General features: G+C 38.6%; 1 protein-coding gene and 1 non-coding gene across 4 annotated transcripts in view; both read left to right on the top strand.

The window, feature by feature from the left end:
- Positions 1 to 21,961, top strand: part of CD2AP (CD2 associated protein) — a 109,064-nt gene that overhangs the window by 42,565 nt on the left and 44,538 nt on the right. For all 3 annotated transcript variants that reach the window (XM_066359244.1, XM_066359242.1, XM_066359245.1), the window contains 3 exons: positions 6,439 to 6,592; positions 14,493 to 14,593; positions 17,115 to 17,235. In XM_066359244.1, the coding sequence (XP_066215341.1) occupies positions 6,439 to 6,592; positions 14,493 to 14,593; positions 17,115 to 17,235 (376 nt within the window). The remainder of the gene's footprint in view (positions 1 to 6,438; positions 6,593 to 14,492; positions 14,594 to 17,114; positions 17,236 to 21,961) is intronic.
- Positions 21,015 to 21,089, top strand: TRNAN-GUU (transfer RNA asparagine (anticodon GUU)). Its single transcript has one exon. It is a non-coding gene; the product is annotated as a tRNA-Asn (tRNA).

Below are 21,961 nucleotides of genomic sequence, written 5' to 3'. Positions count from 1 at the left end.
CACTAGGGGACGATGCTCTGCCCCTCTGGGGCGTCGCTCTGCCGCGACCAGAGCCACTCTAGCGCCTGGGGCAGAGGCCAAGGAGCCATCCCCAGTGCCTGGGCCATCTTTGCTCCAATGGAGCCTTGGCTGCGGGAGGGGAAGAGAGAGACAGAGAGGAAGGAGGGGGGGTGGAGAAGCAAATGGGCGCTTTTTTTAAGTTAGAAGTGGGGAGATAGACAGATTCCTGCATGCGCCCTGACCGGATCCATCTAGCAACCCCCGTCTGGGGATGATGTTCAAATCAGCCGAGCTAACCTCAGCACCCGGGGCCGGTGCTCCAACCAGTTGAGCCACTGGCTGCAGGAGAAGAGAGAGAGAGAGAGAGAGAGAGAAGGGGAAGAGGGAGAGGAAGAGAAGCAGATGGTCGCCTCTCTTGTGTGCCCTGACCGGGGATCCAACCCCGGACTTCCACACTCGGGGCTGATGCTCCACCCACTGACCCAACTGGTCAGGGCTAAATAGCATTTTTTTAAAAATTAAAATTAGTGTGAAAAATGTGACCATTGTAAACTATTAGGGTATTTTCAGTTCGTTTCCATCAGTGTATGCATCTGAAAGAATATGGGTAAGAGAGGAATTCCTCAGTGTGTTTTCTTCTCCACTTCACTTGGCTGTAGTTAGCGTTTGTGACAGGAGAAGGGAAGGAGTGGGATGCCAGTGAATGTACACAGCTCCCCCACCCCTCTCATACTCTCCCCTGCGAATGGGAGGTGCAGTGCAAATGGGGGCCCTTTGTTCACATTGGAGAGAGAGCAATACATGAAGAATACCTTATTTGGGAGAGGAGAGAGTAAGTTTTCCTCCTTTATTGTATTTTTGCTGTTTTCCTTTTTTAAAAAATTATTAACTTTTTATTTAAAAATTTTTTTATTGCATTTATTGGGTGACATTGGTAAATAAAATCATGTAGGTTTCAGGTGCATGTTTTCTTTAATTCTGATATGTTATAATTAAGAAACTACACATTAATTTCATATTAAGGAGATTTTTCTCTGTTGGTGATTTTACTTTGCACTTGTTATTTTATGTGTGAACATCCAGTTTAATTAAATCTGGGTCACTAGTTATATACTATCACTTATATTCCACAAAGCAAAAGGTTTAGGGATGGGGTTAACAATTGTGTTAGGTTGGGCCTGACCTGTGGGACGCTGAGGTTGCTGGTTGGGAACCCCAGGTTTGCCCTGTCAAGGCACATATGGGAGAGTTGATGCTTCCTGCTCCCCACCCAACTCCACTCCATGCCCTTTCTCTCTTTTCTCTCCCTCTCTCTCTCTCTCTCAAAAAATCAATAAATGCTTTTAAAAAATTGTGTTAGGTTGGATACCTTTTTTTTAAAATGTGGGACTAATGTTGATGCAGTCAAAGGTGAAACAGCGTGTGGATACCAAATGCAGGGGGTCCTTGGGTTACACCCAGTTCTGTTCCTGTGACAGTGATATAACCCAAATATTGATGTAAGTCGAAATACACCCTAGCCTAAGTCACCAAACTAGTTTGCCCACATAGTAAGTACTATGTTAATGGCATAAGCTGAAATACATGTTAATTTTTATTTTATTTTATTATTACTCATTTTTTTTTGTATTTTTCTGAGGTGTGAAGCAGGGAGGCAGAGAGAGACTCCCACATACACCTGACTGGGATCCACCCGGCTTGCCACTGGAGAGCGATGCTCTGCCCATCTGGGTGTCGCTCTGTTGCAGCCAGAGCCATACTAGCACCTGAGGCAGAGGCCACAGAGCTGTCCTCAAGTGCCTGGGCCAACTTTGCTCCCACGGAGACTTGGCTGTGGGAAGGGGAGAGAGAGACAGAGAGGAAGAAGAGTGGGAGGGGTGGAGAAGCAGATGGGCGCTTCTCCCATGTGCCCTGGCCAGGAATCAAACTCGGACTTCCACACGTTGGGCCAACGTTCTACCGCTGAGCCAAACGGCCAGGGACTAACACATGTTAATTTTTTAAAGTTTATATGGGAGTGAGCTTCGTAAATTCGAAACTGTCATAACCTGCAGACCCCCGTAAACATTTACTCTAACATTCCTTATTATTTAGTGATGTCACTTTCCCATATCTTCTGACTTATGCTCCTGTAAAATTGGAGGTTTCAGTTCTATGTGACACATTTTGGAAATTCTTAATGTAAAATTAAAATAATTAAGTATATTCCCTAATTTTAATCAGCATTAACATCTGTAACTGTTTAGGAATTTAGTGTTTAGACAACCTGTTTCTTTCACTTAGGAGTAAAGAAGCCCTTGCCCTTTTATCTGGTTATCTATTCTTTGTGACCTTTGAGTCTATGATATAGGAGTTAAATTGATTTCTATTTTCAGGTCATGGTCATGCACTGGGCATGATCAGATAACCAAATTATTTTATAGATCTATTACAACATGAAGGAATGGTGTCTGAATTTTGTTGACCTTCTTTTAAGTGCCTGTTTTGAGTTAATGCAATCAGTTAAGTATCTTTGATTATCTTAATAGATGAAGAATAATTATATTCACTTCAATCTTTTTTAGCTTCTTCATTTGCTTGTATTTCTCATCTTTAATTTGCTACTTCTTACCACTTGTCTATGAAATAAAACCAATCAATAAAGTATATTATCTGTTTGGAAATTATCCCTGTTGTATTTTTTCTTGGAGAATTTTGGACTGACATTGCTGTGTGGGAGGTTCTTCTCCTTTGTGGAATGAGACTGATAGTTCTTTTGAGTTTGCTTTTGAAGTCCTCTCTGAGGACTCTTCTTATTGGATCTCCTGAAATCATTTTCAGAGTCAGGAAAGGAAGTGAAGTTGGTAGAGAATGGGTGCTACAATGTTAATACGTGTTTTATTTACTGGCTGACACAGTAGAAGACAGTGAAGGGCAGAAGAAGAAAGAAATGCTGGAAGCCTTACTGACACTTCATAGATACTCAATAAAATCTGCTGTTGAAGATGATAGCCAAAGAGTAATTTGGAAGTACTATGTGTCCAGGAACTAGAAAAGAAGAGGTTGGTAAGAGAGGGGAAAGGAAGAGAGAGAAAGAGAAAAGTGGGTGCCTGGTGGTAGATTGTATCAGGAAGAGGTGGGGGAGGAGACCGTGCAAACTTTATTTGTAATTCTTTTTTTTTTTTTTTTTAAGTGAGAGGAGTTAATATAGTAGTAAGACAGACTCCTGCATGTGCTGGACTGGGATCCACTCAGCAACTCCTGTCTGCGGCCAATGTCAAACCAACCAAGCAATCCTTAGTTTCTGAGGCTGACGCTTGGACCAGTCCAGCAATCCTCAGCACCTAGGCCAACACTTGAACCAGTGGAGCTACTGGGTGCGAGAGGAGAAGAGGGAAAGAACGGGGAGAGGGAGGAGAAGAGAAGCAGCTGGTCACTTCTCCTGTGTGTCCTGGACTGAGGATTGAACCCGGGACATCCGTATGCTGGGTTTATGCTCTATAAACCATTGAGCCAACTGGCCAGGACCTTTATTTGTAATTTTACTTATAGCCTCAAGGCCATTTAGTACTTGTGGGATAACATCTTAGTTGGCACTGTGTATTTGGAACCTGAGTTTCTCCTATTTAGGGTAGAGAGAGAGAGAGAGTGAGTGTGTGTGTGTGTGTGTGTGTGTGTGTGTGTGTGTAAATATAATTTTAGTTTGCTTCTCCCTTTCGTTTTGAATCTTTTGTCCGTAGATTTATTATTTTTAATATTCATAGATATGATTGTTTCAAAAAATTTTGAAGGTCCTTAAAATGTTTCTAGATCTTGAGCAATATGTTGTAAATTGATTTTTTTTAGAAATAGGAAACATTGTCTCAGTTATATATATTTATTTATGTAATTTTTATTGAGATAACATAAATATCTTAAGTTTTATAGCTTGTAAACAGGATAGTACCAAAGATTTGTACCCAAGTCATTTGTCTCCTGAACCTGTAGTTCTAATTATATTAGCTTAAAGAGCTGCTTTCCTAGAATAAGATTTAATTGAAAAGCTTTTGTATTAGAAAGCAGTAATAGCTGTCAGAGATACAGCTTATTTTTATTGTTTTAAATGTTTCCATTGATTTAAGAGATAGGAGAGAGAAAGAAGCATCAACTCATTGTTCCAATTAATTGTTCCATTTAGTTGTGCACTTATTGGTTGTATCTCGTATGAACCCTGACCCAGGATCAAACCCATGACTTCAGTGTGCCAGATCAACAATCTGTCTACTGAGGCACCTGGCCAGGGTTGACTTTTATTTATTATTTTATATATGGAGGTAGCTCATGAGATAGAAGAAACCAAAATGAATACTCCTTGGCATGTTGAGTTTATAACTACCAGTCCTTACATAGATTTTGTGTTTGTTATCAGTTTGAAAAATACTCAGTGCAGTCTGAAAACTGAGATTTTCAATTGTTGATGTGTCATATATTAAGAGCAAAATGAAGTATTTTTTCTTAAGTGCATTACCTATAAAAATGAAGGAAGCTGTCTATATTGTAAAGTATTTTGTCTTCTATAATTTATACTTGAATAATTTTTCACAACTCTCCACCAACCTAAGTGTTTTCCTAAAATGCAAAACCTTTATTCTGCTTGCATAAATGATATGCATAGTTAAAAAAAAAAAGCAAATATCAAATAGTTTTGAAATAGTATAAAGGAGTCAAAATTACTTGAAATTCTATCAGTTAGAGAGTAACATCTGGTTAATGTTGCGATAGACACAGATACCTAGAGATAGAAATTCTTTAACTTTGTATGTGAAAAATATCTTCTGGATAGTGATTCACTTTTTTTTTTTTTTTTTTTTTTTTTTTTTTTTTTTTTTTTTTTTTTTTTTTTTTTTTTAGAAAGTGAGAGAGAAGGATAGATAGAGACAGACAGAGAGAAAGGGAGAGAGATGAGAATCATCATTTTTCGCTGTGGCACCTTAGTTGTTCATTGGTTGCTTTCTCATATGCCTTGACCGTGGGGCAACAGCAGACTGAGTAACCCCTTGCTCAAGCCAGCAACCTTGGGTCCAAGCTGGTGAGCTTTGCTCAAACCAGACGAACCCGCACTCAAGCTGGCAACCTCGGGGTCTCGAACCTGGGTCCTCCGCATCCCAGTCCAACGCTCCATCCACTGCGCCACCGCCTGGTCAGGCGTGATTCACTTTTTTTAACGGTTAATTTTAATATCAAATTGTTGATATTAAATAGAACAATAAGTTACATTATTAAATATATTATTGAATAATATATTCAGTATTAAATTTAATGAACAATAGAAATTATTGATTCTAATATCAGATATGTGAAGTAGGAATTCAGTTCAATTTCCTACACCCTAAATGTGGACTACTAGTTTTACAAGCACCATCTATTTTAAGGTTAGGTTTTTTTTCTCATTTTTTGTCTATTACAAATCAAATTTATGATTTTTTAGTTTTGTTTTATTTATCAGTATGTCTGTTTTTATGCCAGTACCACACTGTCTAATATATAGTGTCACATAGTTTTCTTTTATAGCCATTGAAAAGAAAAGGCCCCCTCACTTTTCCCTGAAGTACTCTGGCTATTCTAGGCCTTTTGTTCTTCTATACAAATTTAGAACCTGTTTTATTACATTGCTCTCCCAAATCTGGGAGATATTTTTGGAATTGCATTGCATCATTACATCAGTTTTAGGTAGAATTGATATCTTTGTGATACTGAGTTTTTAAAATCGCCAAACATGGCATAACTTCCCTTCTGTCTATGTCTTCCAATAAAACTTAATACTTCTTTTCGTGAAGATTTGCCACCTTTTGTTAGCCTCTTATGTAGAACAGGGGTCATCAAACGATGGCCCACTGACCAAATCCGAACACCGCCTGTTTTTGTATTGTCTGTGAGCCAGGAATGCTAAGAATTTTATAAATGGTTGAAAAAAAAAGTCAAAAGAACAACTTTTAATGACGTGAACAATATGAAATTGAAATTTTAGTGTTTATAAATAAAATTTCATTGGCTTATAGCTATGCTCATTCATTTAAGTATGAGTCTGCTTCTGCACTACAAATGGCAGAGTCCATTATTTCAACAGAGATTGGAGGGCCCACAGATTTTAACGTCTTTTACTATTTGACCCTTTATAGAAACTTTGTCTACCCCGACTTTGTTTATGTATTTCAGGGTGAATGTGTGTGTTAGGGTGGAGGTGGTGTTTCATCCTCCTTTTCTTTACCTGTGTCTCCAATTTTGATAAGACTTAAATTCATAATGAGCCACTGTTGCCAAAGTGTGCTGCATTCTTTAAATTTGTGTGGGCAGAGAAAAAGGTTGCAAACTGTTGGTATGTTTTATATAATAATCACTGTACCTGTGTTTTGCTATTTCACATTTGAGAATTTAATAAAATTAACTTATTTTCATATTTACTGATTTCCCCTTTTATAGGAAATTAAGAGAGAGACAGAATCCAAAGATGACCATTTGCCTGTCAAACGGGAAAGGCATGGGAATGTAGCAAGTCTTGTACAACGAATAAGCACCTATGGACTACCAGCTGGAGGAATTCAGCCACATCCACAAACTAAAAACATTAAGAAGAGTATGTAAATAATTCCTTTACTGTTAAATTAATTCAGAATAGAAGGATGTCTTGTAGCTGTTCATAAATGATGTTAAGAAAAAGGATCTCATTTTTCTTGCAGCCTAGTGCAGAGACTTCCACTTACTCTCATGTTACCGGGCGTTGGTCCCTGTAGTCATTCTTCATAAGATGGTTAGCATGAGGTGCCGACATCTCTGTGTGGGAATTTAAATTAGGACATGAGGCTTTGTTTTATTATTAGTGTTATAGGCTGTGTTGAATAGTTAACACTGCCTTAAATTTATTTTAATTAATATGCTTACCCTTAAACAATATTGATAGGTGGAGGAATTTTGATAGTACTTTTCTTTAGTGGTTAGACATCTGAACATAACCATGCAATTTTCCAAGGTGATTGGCCCAGTAGAATGACATTTACATATTTAGTACTCTGTAAATATGTTGGGAGAACAGTTTAGCCTAGAGAGCACCACATTTGAAATCAGACATGAGTTGAAATCTGTCTTATTACCTTAGATCAGTGGTCCCCAACCTTTTTTGGGCCACGGACCGGTTTAATGTCAGAAAATATTTTCACGGACCAGCCTTTGGGGTGGGACGGATAAATGTATCACGTGACTGAGACAAGCGTCAAGAGTGAGTCTTAGACGGATGTAACAGAGGGAATCTGGTCATTTTTAAAAAATAAAACATCGTTCAGACTTAAATATAAATAAAACAGAAATAATGTAAGTTATTTATTCTTTCTCTGTGAACCGGTAGCAAATGGCCCACGGACCAGTACCGGTCCACGGCCCAGGGGTTGGGGACCACTGCCTTTGATCATTCAAATGCTAGAGTTTTACCGTATTTTTGCTGCTGGTGAGAAAAGTGGTTAAAAAAAAAACTAATATTGTTCTTCTCAAAAAGCTTGACACATTGGGAAAGATATAAAAAAACGCTGAACATTAAACCTGGACAAAGAAGTGCAACAGTTATGGGAACTGATAGCTTTTTTTTTTTTAAGACTTTATGGATTTTTTTTAGAGAAGAGAGAGAGAGAAAGATGGAGGAGCAGGAAGCAATAACTTGTAGTATGTAGTTGCTTCTCGGATATGCCTTGTTGGGCAAGCCCGGGGTCTTGAACCAGCAACCTCAGCATTGAAGGTGGACACTTTATCCACTGTGCCACCACAAGTCAGGCTTAGATAGCATTTTAAAGTAGTAAAACATGACACCCCTTGAGAGAATGAATACTGATTACTGTGATAAGTTTCATTTAATAAGTAGTAAATAAATGCATTTATCTTAGTGTCTTTGATATTATGGTTTTCAAATTCTTTGCAGTACCAAATAGTCCATAATAAAGAAATTTTGTTTACATATACCTGTTACTTTCTATGTTATTTATTGTCTGTGAAGTTTCAGGAAACCTGTACTTTCACCCTTTGAATATTCTCATAAAACAAAACCAGATTTTCATAAAAATGAAACAAATTTCTTGACACTGAGACAGACCAATTAAAGAGTTTTATGTGTTCTTTGTGTCCCATAATTGCAATGTACAAACAATAATTAGATATTCGTACTGTTTTCAGTCCACTGGCTGAAGGTAGACAATTTCCGTAATTCTGATTGTCCTGGACCCTTAAATTGTTTGTTTAGAGATTGGGGGACAGATAACACAGTATGTCCACATCCTACAGGTAAAGCTTTATGTAGAATTTCTGTTCACCAAGAGAATTTTTAGGCCCTCAGAGGGCTATTTATGACCTTTGTCTACTGTAAAATCCATTTACCACTTTCACTATCTCAACTGCACTATAGAGAGACAAAAGGTTTCTAATTAAGTAAAGGCTAGATAAAGGGCTGCAAGGTTATGAATATTTTATTTTGTCTTCTAATAGAAAAGGACACTAAATTTTACCTTTCTCGAGAACATGGGTCATAATTCTTATTCTTGTAAGAAAGAAAAACATTCTGTAGTTGGTGCCAGGAGGCTTAGGGTTTTTCTTAAGGTCCTCTGTCACTTGTTTTCATGTGCCCGGGCCACAAGGACTAAATTGTTCGCTTGGTGCTAGCTAACATTTAAAACATGGTACAGGTTGGTTTTGCTTTCAGATTGCTTTTCCAGGAAAAGCAAACTTGTTTCTGTTTTTTTAATCTGATTTTTTTTTCATTACTGTTAGTTTGTATCATATCCTTAATTCACAAAATAGACTAGTTTCTAAAAATGGATAGTTGCAATGTTAAGTAGTAGTGGATACTACTAGTACTATTAATAAAATATATATATTTTAAGAACCTTATGGCCATGGCCAGGTAGCTCGGTTGGAACATTGTCCCGATATGTGAAGGTTGCAGGTTCAGTCCCTAATCAGGGCACATACAAGAATCAACCAATGACATCATGAATAAGTGGAACCAAAAAAATCAGTGTTTCTCTCTCCCTCCCTCTCTCTGTAAAATCGATAAATTTAAAAAAATGTAAAATCATTGTAAAAGTTGATGGTGATAAACACAGCAGATTGATGAATATTCTATTTAAATCTGCCGAGTCAAGTGAATCTGCATGTGTTGAATTTTGTATAAGCAGCTAAAAAGGACATGTTCAAATCAATAGTGTGATTGTTAAATATCTGGAAACTGTACTGGTAGCTTCCTTTTTTTTTTTTTTTTTGTAATCTCCAAAGCCAAAACAGTGTTGGCGTTTTTGTGAAGTCTAGCCATGAGCCATTGAAACTTTGCTTTGTGTGCAAGTTAAGCATGACTTCTTTGGTCAAACAAGCCAGATTTTCTAGGGCTAGCACAGAGTAATGATTTCCAGGACAAAGTTGACTCTCATAAGTTTATTAGGTATTTCACTTTATATGTGAGAAAAAAGGACGTCGGATGTTAATCTACTCTTGGCAGTTGTGAGGAAATGTATCAGGGCTTGTAACATGTATTTCTTATAGCAGAAACTGCAGAAGTGATTTTCCATCTAGTTAATAATTGTTTTGTATATAAAAGATACACTGAGGTTGATACTGATAGGTCACTAGTAGTCATGCAGAAATAAGTGATATTGTTACATGAAGAGTTAGTTGACTAGAATGCCTGTCTACACAGTGCTTAATTCCCCATAAAGTTGGTAGTAGATAATATGCCTCCTGATTTTGAGTTAGCACTGAAGAAAGTAATGAAAATTCTGAATACTATCAGAATACAATACATCTTTACAGCCTACATTTAAAAAAACAACAACAAACGATTGTATTAGTTCAGGCTCCGATCTTTGACATTAATGTTCTAACTCATAGGGAGAAAAAGTCTCTTTCAAATGACTTCTACCCAGGTACAGCCTCTCAAGTGAATGGGATAGGATGTTCTAACTTTGTTATAGTTTGAAAATTTTAAAAATTGACAGAGAGTTGAAGAATAATTGTGCAGTGAATATAGTATTCATTTAAGTTTGCTGTTAATATTTTGTCACATTGGCTTTATCTCTATGTCTATATACATACATAGATACATTTTTAAAACTGAATCAGTTTAGTATATGTTGTAGACATGATACTGCATCCCTAGTCATTAGCTTTTTTTTCATGATAGTGAAAATAATATTTTTAAGATTTTGATTGTCTTAATCAAAAGTCGTATATCTCAGTAGGACAGCTAGAATCTTGAACAGCTTGAATCTTTCATTTAATGGCCTAAGTATTATGATTTTTTATTGCTGAGGGTAAGAAAGAATATTTACAGAAGATTCAGCCATGTGACTAAATCATTGTGTTTTTAACTTTTGATGGATTTCTTTGGGGATTATAGAATTCCAGATAGAATTGCTACCTTTAGAAGACCCATCGATATAAGCAAGTGTATTTTCAGGGACCAAAAATTCAACATTGCTAGACTGCATGAGCCATGTTAAAGCACTGCAATCTGTGAAGGAGACAACATGATGATATAGGGCAGGGGTCCCCAAACTTTTTACACAGGGGGCCAGTTCACTGTCCCTCAGACCGTTGGAGGGCCGGACTATAAAAAAAGCTATGAACAAATCCCTGTGCACACTGCACATATCTTATTTTAAAGTAAAAAAACAAAACGGGAACAAATACAATATTTAAAATAAAGAACAAGTAAATTTAAATCAACAAACTGACCAGTATTTCAATGGGAACTATGGGCCTGCTTTTGGCTAATGAGATGGTCAATGTCCGGTTCCATATTTGTCACTGCTAGCTGTAACAAGTGATATGACGCGCTTCCGGAGCCCTGACGCGTGCGTCCCGCTTCACTGGAAGTAGTACTGTACATGAGCGACGCTGCGCTTTGCGGCACCACCACATACTGTGCTCCTCTCACTGACCACCAATGAAAGAGGTGCCCCTTCCGGAAGTGCGGCGGGGACTGGATAAATGGCCTCGGGGCTGCATGCGGGCCAGCACCATAGTTTGGGGACCCCTGATATATAGGGGAAGATAACAGGCTTCAGAGTCAGAAGTCGCTGTAACTAGTCTTGCCTGTCTTTAGCTCTATGCTCTTAAGCAAGGTATTTAACTTCTGAGTTCCTGTTTCTCTGGTAAAATGATGCTGGTACATTCATATGGTTTGTTGTGTGGGAGATGTTTGTGAAAAGTTTAGACTAGTACTGGTGCATAAAAGACATGAAATTTGTCCCTGCTTTTGTTGTTCCTCCTTTATTCTCTTCCTTGTTAATAGCTCTACTTATACTGATTTAAAAAAATTTCTTGATATAGTATTGTAAGAGATCTGAAAATTTATATGGAAATTATTTGTAATAAAATACTAGTGATTTTTTAAAAATTAATTTTATCATTCTTTTATTGCCAACTCTGCTATTATATGCATTGTTTTATATTTTTAGTGCTTAGCAGAAGTTTTGATACATTGTAGCACTTAAGTAAATATTTATTAATTAATATGTGTGGGCATTGTTTATGCCTTTTGAAAATGTGAAAAATCTGAAAATTCCTTTAGTTTTGCTGCCAATTAATGAGTTCTATAGAGGCAGTCACATCAACTTAGAAGTGAACTATATGGAAATAAAAATGTGAAAAAAATTTTTTAGAATATGTGATTTGCATTTTGTGGTAATAATAGAGGCTATTTAGAAGTTTTTATTTAATGTGGCTCTTTTCTTTGAAAAATGAATAATTTTGCAGCCTACGTTGGAAAAAACCACTTAGTAGAGAATTATGCTTAATATGAGAAAGAAAAATTAAGGTTTTTGGTTAAAATATAACTAGGCTGCTCAAAGGTAATTTATCTGCTTGGGGATAGGGGGACTAATTAATACTCTTTTTTACTTTAAATTATTTTTAAAAGATACATATATTCATTAAAAAGCAAGATACATTTTTTTAAAGGCCCAAGATTATCAGAAAGATACAAAAGATTTTCTATGACATGCACCCTGAACAAAATAGTTTTTTCTTCTTCTTTTCCAAGTGAGAGGAGGGGAGATAGACAGACTCCCGCATGTGCCCCAAACAGGATTCACCTGGCAGCCTCATCTGTGGCTAATGCTCTACTGGTCTGGGACCAGGCCCCTAACTGACTATTTTTAGCTTCTGAGGCAGAGGCTCCATGGAGCCATCCTCAGTGCCTGGGGCCGATGTGCTTGAACCAATCGAGCCATTACTGTAGAGGATGGGGGGCGGGGGGAAGAGAAGGGGAGAGGGAGAGGGAGAAAGGGAGAGAGAGAAGGGGAGGGGAGGGGAGGGGCGGAGAAGTAGATGGTTACCTCTCCTGTGATTCCTGACTGGTAATCAATCCCTGGACATCCACACACCGGGCTGATGCTCTACTACTGAGCCAACTTGCCAGGGCCAAAATAGATTTTTCTTTTTAATAATATAGATCATTTTCCCCTCATTTATGGTGTGCTAACTGCAAAGTACACATTTATAAACACATTTTCTTCTTCCTTTTTTTTTAGTGAGAGGTGGGGAGGGGAAGGGAGGGAGGGAGAGAGATGAGAAGCATCAACTTGTAGTTGCGTCACTTTAGTTGTTCATTGATTGCTTCTTATCCATGCCTTGACTGGGGGGGGGGGGGGCACCAGCCGAGCCAGTGACTCCTTGCTAAACCCAGCGACCATGGGATCATGTTTATGATCCCACGCTCAAGTCAGTGACCCCACACTCAAGCTGGTGAGCCTGCGCTTAAGCCAACGACCTAGGGATTTTGAACCTGGAACATCTTGCCAGTGCACCACCAGCAGTCAAGTTGAACACTTTTTTTTTTAAGGTAAAAAGAAGGGAGATAGGCAGACTCCCACATGCACCCCAACCGGGTTCCTCACCAGTCAACCCTATCTGGGGCTGATGCTTGAGGACCCAGCTATTTTTAGCACCTAAGGCTGACACACTTGGATCAACTGAGCTAACCTCTGTGCCAGGGCCACACTGGAGCCACTGGATGTGGGAGGGGAATAGAGAGAGAAGGGTGAGAGGGAGGGGGATAGAAGCAGATGGTCACTTCTTCTGTGTACCCTGACCAGGAATCGAACCCAGGACATCCATATACCGAGCTGACGCTCTATCCACTGAGCCACTGGCCAGGGCCAGACACATTTTCTTAAGGTCACTTCAACAACTTGAACAACTTGCAAATGTATTTTGGGAATATAATTATTTCTAGTTTAAGAGATGAGATGTTTTCCTACAGTATACGTAAAGTCACTATATTTCAGTTATTACTTGAAATTATTCTGAGATGTTGGTTGCAGTGATCTTTTGTTTTGGGAGTTCAGCTGGAGTTATTTTTTTGTGTTGATTTCTTAGCTCCATAAATTGTCAGAGCTGAGGTAACCCCCTTCTCATGATGTGCCCAAAGAAGAACAGCTTCAGTTTTGCTGTTTTTGCCTCCAGCAATGTTTCAGGCTCTAGGACCCATTTGTTCATCGTTTTGATGGTCAAGGGACTCCATACATGTTGCTTTTCTTCAATGTCATATTTCAAATGAATCAATTTTTTTTAATAGGCCTTTTTCACTGTCCAACTTTCACATTTGTAGATAGTAATTTAGAATATGAGTGTGGATGATCTTAGCCTTGGTTTCTAATAACACATCTTTGCTTTTGATGATTTTTCCTAATTCTTCCATTGCTGCCCTTCCAAGTCTAAGCCTTCTCTTGATTTTTTTGAGTAGCAAGAAGCAATTCTTTAATCAATCATACTTGGTCATCTACTCATAGCTGCTTTAATGATTCACTTTTAAAGATGGAGTGAATCTGAATTCTCAGTTGTTAAGAGTTTGAAAGAAGTTGAGAACCACAAACCTGGATGGTTATTATAAATGGTCATTACTTGTCTGAGTAAATGAAGCCTGTTTGAGAAGCTAAAGTAAAATTATTTTTATCTTTACCTATATGAGTTTGATTTTTGTCTGTCAGAAAACAGCTATAAAAAATGATAAATACCTTTTAGGTTTCTGCATTCCCCCCCCCCCCCCTTTTATTTAACACATATTCTTAAATTAGTGCCTTTTAAGTATTCCTTGACTTTGATCAGGAAGTAGTCTGAAAATCACGGGCTTAGAGGACTTGAATGTGATACACTTGTACAAACAAGTGTCTTTTATTGTCTGTATTTCTAGTCTCAAAACTGGCAGTGGATATGTTACTTTTGTATAATTAGTGGGATCAGATACATACATGATTTCATTGCTGTGAGCCTTATACCTTATTTGTAGTTGGTTTGAATTTATTTTGGGGTGAATTGATTATAATGTGGGAGCGATGTGGAAAGCTAACCAGAACTGAGTATGGTTAGCTGCTTAGAATGCTTACATGTTCTGTTTTTGTTCATGTATGTAAATCCTATGACAAGCATACTGTGAAAACAAAGGTGCTTTTGTTTGTTTTAATAATCTTTCTTAACCTAATTTTTTATGTTGCTTTTCTTAGAGACCAAGAAGCGGCAGTGTAAAGTTCTCTTTGAGTACATTCCACAAAATGATGATGAGCTGGAACTGAAAGTGGGAGAGGTTATTGATATTAATGAAGAGGTGAGGAAACCATGTGTTAGAGATGATGCAGCAATTAGATTCGATGCTTTGGGTATTGAGAAATTCTTTGTAAGGCTATTTATTTTTTGTTAGAATTTTCTGCAAGTTTCATTGTTTTTTATAACAATTTTAAGGTATAGACTTTAAAATGGATCTTTAATGATTTAATATCTGGCTGTCTTATCTGTAAACTAGAAATTAATATAAGTAGTTAGGAATATAAATACACGTTTCCATTGATTCTGAATTCACTTTTGGCACAAAGTAGTAAAATAGGAATACAAAAGCAGAACCTTTAAAAAGCTTTGCATTGTGTAAATTATCACATTGAAATACTAACCAAAAACACTTTTTCCTCATCTTAGAATGATATTTAACTTAGGCTGAGATTAAACACTTTTCCCTAGTATCTTTGAATGATATTTAAAAATATATTTTAAATAACTTTCATACCTCTGCCTTTATCATTAAAGGAATATTAGAGTTTTATTTGGCAGCTGAAGTTCTCATTTGCACAGTATGTTTTGACATTATGTATTCTCACAGGGATTGATACTGTGTTCTGATACCATGTGATGTAGTTTATCACTAGGTTTATGTTAAGTTCCAGTGTGTTTATACAACAGGCAATTCTGTTTTGTTTCTATTAGGTGGTAATGGTAGTTAATGGTTATGAACCTATATTATGTCAGCAAAACTGTTTCACATTTATTATTTCCTTCGAACCTTCCTTTCCTTCTCTCTCTGTCTCTCTCTTTTTTTCTTTCTTTCTCTATTCTTTTTTCTCTTTTCTTTTCTCCCCTCCCTCCCTCCCTCCCTTCCTCCTTTCCTTTCCTTTCCTTTCCTTTCCTTTCCTTTCCTTTCCTTTCCTTTTCCTTCCTTCCTCCCTCCCTCTCTCCCTTCCTCCCTCCCTTCCTTCCTTCCTTCCTTCCTTCCTTCCTTCCTTCCTCCCTCCCTTCCTTCCTTCCTTCCTTCCTTCCTTCCTTCCTTCGCAGGGAGGAAGAGAGACAGGCTCCCACATGTGCCCTGACCAGGATTTACCCGGAAAGTCCCCTACAGGGCAATGCTCTGCCTATCTGGGGCTACTGCTCCATTGTTCGGCAACCAAACTATTTCAGTGCCTGAGGCAAGGCCATGAGGCCATCCTCAGCACCCAGGGCCACCTTGCTTGAACCATTCAAGCCGTGGCTGCTGGAGGGTGAGAGAGAGATAGATAATGGGGAGGGGAATGGGTGGAGAAGCACATGGTTTTGTCTCCTGTGTGCCCTGATAGGAATCAAACCCAGGACTTCTACACGCTGTGCTGACACTTAGCCAACCAGCCAGGGCCAATTTTCTTTAAGTCTTTAACGACCTTAGGATAGGAAATTTCATCCCAATTTAACATATAAAGAGATTGCATCATAGAAGATAAGTGATTAGCTGTTCAGATTACTTTTTGCTGCATGACCTGCTATCCCAAACTTTGTGGCAAAGGACAGCTGTTTCATTAGGTTCATGGGTGTATGGGTTACAGATTCAGATAGGGGATAGGCCACAGCACAGGTGACTTGTGTTCTGTGATGTCTGCGGGCCTCAACTGGGAAGATGCAAGGTTGGGTGCTGGTGGAATCATGGGAAGGTTCCTTCACTGACATGTCTGGTGCTTAGCAGACTCGGAGGTTAGGACTGCCTGTGGAGAGCCGTTATGTAGCTTCTCCATTGCTTACTGTAGTGGGGAGAGGTCTCAGGGTTATATACTCTAACTACCTAGTTGCTGCCAATTTGAGATTCCAAGTGTAGATAATAGTTTTTCCTGGTGTTTTTCCTTTGTTGTGCCTATTCCAGTTTGGTCTTCCTACCTCCATCATACCTGGGTTGAAGAACTCCCAAACCGTGGTGCCTTCTTAAAGTCTGCTGAAAACTACTGAACTTTCACAATTACTGCCTTCCCTTTTTCTCAACCAGCCTGTCTTCTAGCTACCTCATGTTTCAACTATATATATTTCATGAAAGAGTTCTTAATTTTTATGTCACCTTATTTTTCACATGCTTTTTTACCTGGAAAATTCTTATTCAGCCTTTAAATATCCAGCCCTTTCATTGTTGTCCTGTCTCAGGGTAGCTTTTTGAATAGGCTCTCCCTCCTGGGAGCACACCCTCTCAGGCTCCTATCTCCACAACCCTAAGGGTCCCCATGAGACCTGCACCTCGGGGAGCAGTGGGCAGCGGCAGCTCCTTCCCCGGCTTCTGAGGCCTCCTTTTCCTGACTCCCCGTCGCTCTTCCTACGAAGAAGCCTTTCCTTGCTTCACTGTCTCCAGCTTTAATAAACGTACCTCCAAAAAAAATTTTCTAACAGAAAAAATAGACATACTGTGTGTACTGCTAAGTATGTTTTGACAATGAATAGTTGACTCTTTAAAAAATTCTTTTTACCTATCAATAATGTGCTTATTTACTTCTGTAGATTAATTTTCCCATAGAAGGAAGAATTTCATTTAAGAGAAGTTTTTATTATTTTGAGTTATGAATTTTTTTCAGGTAGAAGAAGGCTGGTGGAGTGGGACTCTGAACAACAAGTTGGGACTGTTTCCCTCAAATTTTGTGAAAGAAATAGAGGTAACTGATGATGGTGAAACTCATGATGCCCAGGAGGATTCAGGTAGACTATTTAAAAATTTTTTGAATATAAATCAACATTATATATCACCTAGTGTTTGTTTTGTATTTTTGGAAACTCTGTCTTACTTTGGAACTGTGAGCTTTGGTTTATCTACTTTTAAAATAAGAAATGATGACATCAGATCATTTACAACAACATGGATGGATCTTGATAACATTATGCAGGGTGAAATAAGTAAATCAGAAAAAACTTAAGAACTGCATGATTCCATACATAGGTAGGACATAAAAACGAGACTCAGAGACATGGACAAGAGTGTGGGGGTTACCGGGGTGGGGGAGGGGGGAGGAAGGAAAAGGAAGGGTGAGGGGAGGGGCACAAAGAAAACCAGATAGAAGGTGCCGGAATACAATTTGACTTTGGGTGATGGGTGTGCAACATAATTAAATGTTAAAATAACCTGGAGATATTTTCTCTGAACATATGTACTCTGATTTATTAATGTCACCCCATTAAAATTTTTTTTTTTCTTAAGCTGGAAACGGGGAGAGACAGACAGACTCCCGCATGCGCCCGACCTGGATCCACTCGGCACGCCCACCAGGGGCGAAGCTCTGCCCACCAGGGGGCGATGCTCTGCCCCTCCGGGGCGTCGCTCTGCTGAGACCAGAGCCACTCTAGCGCCTGGGGCAGAGGCCAAGGAGCCATCCCCAGCACCCGGGCCATCTTTGCTCCAATGGAGCCTTGGCTGCGGGAGGGGAAGAGAGATACAGAGAGGAAGGGGGGGGTGGAGAAGCAAATGGGCACTTCTCCTATGTGCCCTGGCCGGGAATCGAACCCCGGTCCCCCGCATGCCAGGCCGATGCTCTACCGCTGAGCCAACCGGCCAGGTCCCCATTAAAATTTTTTAAAAAGCTTATGACTAGGTCTTAAAATGAACTGAATATCTAGGAAAATAATTTGTTTTTTCCTCTGATATCTGCTTAAGTCTAAAGTAAACCTTTAGTACCTTGATTATGAAATGATAATACCTTTGTTATCTTACTTCTTCCCACTTAAGATATACTTGCTTACAGCTTTGATCTGGGCTTGCAAATGTCCTGTCTACCTCAGAAAATTTAGAAATTCCTGAAGTCAAAGATGCTGAAGTCAATCTTCAGTGTAGGTGCTGAGTCCATTGAAAGACAGTCATTGAGCTAGGAATAAATGGAGGAGTCATAACAAGTAGACTTACTCTTTTTTGGTGTACTTCTTTGAGAATACTTGGTACCTATTCCGAAGTCAAAACTTAATGTTTTAAGGGTGTATAAAAATCATAAGAGAACTGAAAACATTTGGCTTAAATTTTTTTTTAAATTTATTATTAAATTTAATGCAGTGACATTGATAAATCAGGGTACATATGTTGAGAGAAAACATCTCCAGATTATTTTGACATTTGATTGTGCTGTATACCCCCATTTGGCTTAAATTTAATGGCACACTTATTCCTTAGCTCTTGTCCCCTGAAGATTCACGTTGGTATTTCTTATGTTTTATAGATATTGGAATCTATTTTATTTGTTTGTTTGTTTTATTCTTATATTTTTAATACTAAAATTTGGTATTAATTAAAGCTTATGGTGAAATGATTTTTATGATGTTACATAAATTGTGAGCCCTTAAAATATGCACTTTTTTTTTCTTCTTTTTCCAAGAGGAGATAGTCTCCCACAAGTGCCCTGACTGGGATCCACCCAGAGATCTTTGTCTGGGGCCAGTGCTTGAAACCAAGCTATTTTTAATGCCTCAGCACCTGGGGTTAATGCACTCTAATCAAGCAAGCCATGGCTGCAGGAGAGGAAGAGAGAGACAGACAGACAGACCGGAGGGAAGGAGTGGTGGAGAAGTAGATGGTTGCTTCTCCTTGTCTGGTTTGACTGGGAATTGAACTTGGGACTTCCACACACTGGGTCAATTCTCTACCACTGAGCCAAACAGCCAGGGCCAAAATATGTACAAATTTAAAGTCCATATGGGACCACCAGCTAAAGAAATCAAACTTAAATTTGGATGTAGTTTATTATTTTTGTAGTTATAAATACTTTTGGCATTTTCTTGCACTATTTAGCCTTATTTGAATTCTAGTAACCTTGCAGGGTTGTATCTGTTAAAAATATACTTTCTTGCTTGCTTAACCCCTTTATAATAACAAGCATTCTAAATATGGAGCTTTGTAATTATGGGGTGGTAAGTGAGTGGTTTAAGCACACTATAATTTCTTTTTTTTTTTTTTACTCTTAATTTTTAGGCAGAGAATTTTCGAACATTGATTTGAATGCCAGGAAGTGAGTGCTTTTTAAGGACTTTAGAACTTTAATGATAAAAATATATAGTCCTTTCAGTTTTCATTCAAGAGTTTGATTTTATGCATTATGATTTCAGCAATTGATGTTCACTTTTTCTGTGTTCTAACAAACTGTAATATCCTCTGCCTATAATTTGTATTTGACTTTCTTTTTTGTAAAATAATGTGTGTTTCTAGTAGCTGTTACAGAAATTATAGTTGACTGTATATTATAAAATGTTATTTTTTGTTTACAGTTTTAGAATGCCACATCTCCCACAGTTTGATTATTATTATATAGTTTCTCCTTATACTTCTTTACTTTTGGTAGAGCTCTTACATTCTCTTTGAATCAGTAACTGAAATATATGGAATGATGTTCTTGGATTGACCATTACATTCTAGCTCTTATGCTGAGAAGATAATTCTGACTCTAGACCAGGGGTCTCAAACTCACGGCCCGCGGGCCGCATGTGGCCCACTGAACAATTTTGTACTGATTTTTTTTTGTTTTCAACTGCAGTGAGAAAAGTGTTGCATAACAGTTGCCTTTTGTAGACCTAGTGCGGCCCGCCGAACGGCTGTGATCTTGCTCTGTGGCCCACATGCTGAGTTGAGTTTGAGACCCCTGCAAAGGTGAACAATATTACCTAAGCCTTCATGGGTTTTATTTTTATGCCCTCAGTTTTCACTGAAGAACTATAGACTAAAAGTTATAAGAGCCACTGTTACATTTTTTTATAGGAATGTGGTGAATTCATAATTTGTTCTATTACTGATTGGTTTCTATATAAAATCTCAAGGTAAAATTTTTTTAGTATTCAATTTTACAAAATGCTTTACTTCTCAAGGCAAGTGTTGTTATTCCCTTTTTATAATGAAATGACTTTTTTGCTCAAATATATGTAACTGTTCTTGTTTAGAGTATTCTTTTGCCACTTTCAGGTTCTACTCACTTGCTCAGGAGGATTCCGTAGTCTGCTCAGAAGTCACGTTTCAGGGAGGCCTTTCCTGACAGCTCTGTCTAAAACAGCCAAAGCTCCCAGCTGCTGCTCTTTAACTCCCTATCTTCTTGCTTTTTCTTTGATTTATTTGTTATTCCTTATTAATTTTCTTATTGCATGTCTACCCCCCATGTTAGAGCATACATTTTGTTTTGTTCTCTGCCGCACACCTAGTTTCTAGAACATGGGCTCAGTGAATGAATGGTACAGAGACCTTTTTACTTTGTTACATAAAATTCTCATAACTTTGGAGGAGGTTAGTTCAGTCCTGTTTTTTGAGGTTTTTTTTATTAATTTTTCCATTGATTAGCAAGAGAGAGAAGCATCAACTTATTGTTCCATTTAGTTGTGCATTCATTGGTACTTCTTATGTGCCCTGACTGGGGACCAAACCTGCGGCCGTGTTGCACCAGATTGACCTTCTATCCGCTCACCCACCCTGCAGGCCCAGTTCACTCCTGTTTTAAAAGTGAAGAATTTAAAGTCTGGCCCTGGTTATTTGCTCAGTGGTAGAGCATTGGCCTGTTGTGTGGGTGTCCTGGGTTCGATTCCCAGTCAGGGCACACAGGAGAGGCAACAGTCTGCTTCTTCACCCCTCCCGCTCCCCTTTCTCTCTCTCTCTGTCTCCCTACCTCCCTCCCTTCCTCCTCTTGCAGCCATGGCTCGAGTGTATCATCGTCTTAGGTGCTGAAAATAGCTGGGTTGCATGCATGGCCCCAGATGGGCAGAACATCAGCCCCAGACCTGGGGAGTGGGGGAGGATGTGACTGGTTGGATCTGGGTCTGGGTGCATGTGGAGTCTATTTCTCTACCTCTCACTTGATAAAGAAAAAAAGAATTTAAACTCTGAGATAATGCAACCATGGAGTGGTAAAAATCACAATCGGAATTCTGTTCTGATCTTTTTTACTTAACTATGCTATTTAATTAGAGAATTCTCACTGTTTTAGCCCATTTGTTTGCCTTTTGTCTCTTTATTTTCTTTTAATCATGCCTATACAACTGTCTTTTTGTGTACTTTTAACCCAGAGAGAGCAACAAGCAATAATATGTGGGTACAGCAGCATTTTCCATGGAATCAATACATTCCTTTTCTTTCTTTTTTTTTTTTTTACAGAGACAGAGATTGAGTCAGAGAGAGGGATAGATAGGGACAGACAGACAGGAACGGAGAGAGATGAGAATCATCAATCATCAGTTTTTTGTTGCGACACCCTAATTGTTCATTGATTGCTTTCTCATATGTGCCTTGACTGTAGGCCTTCATCAGACCAAGTAACCCCTTGCCCGAGCCAGTGACCTTGGGAACAAACTGGCTAGCTTTTGCTCAAACCAGATGAGCCCATGCTCAAATTGGTGACCTCAGGGTCTCGAACCTGGGCCCTCCGCATCCCAGTCCAATGCTCTATCCACTGTGCCACCACCTGGTCAGTCA

Source organism: Saccopteryx leptura, chromosome 1, assembly GCF_036850995.1.
Source record: "Saccopteryx leptura isolate mSacLep1 chromosome 1, mSacLep1_pri_phased_curated, whole genome shotgun sequence".
In the NCBI taxonomy this organism is placed as follows: Eukaryota; Metazoa; Chordata; class Mammalia; order Chiroptera; family Emballonuridae; genus Saccopteryx; species Saccopteryx leptura.
Note: the sequence above shows the minus strand (reverse complement) of the source record. Positions and strands in the feature narration are given on the sequence as shown.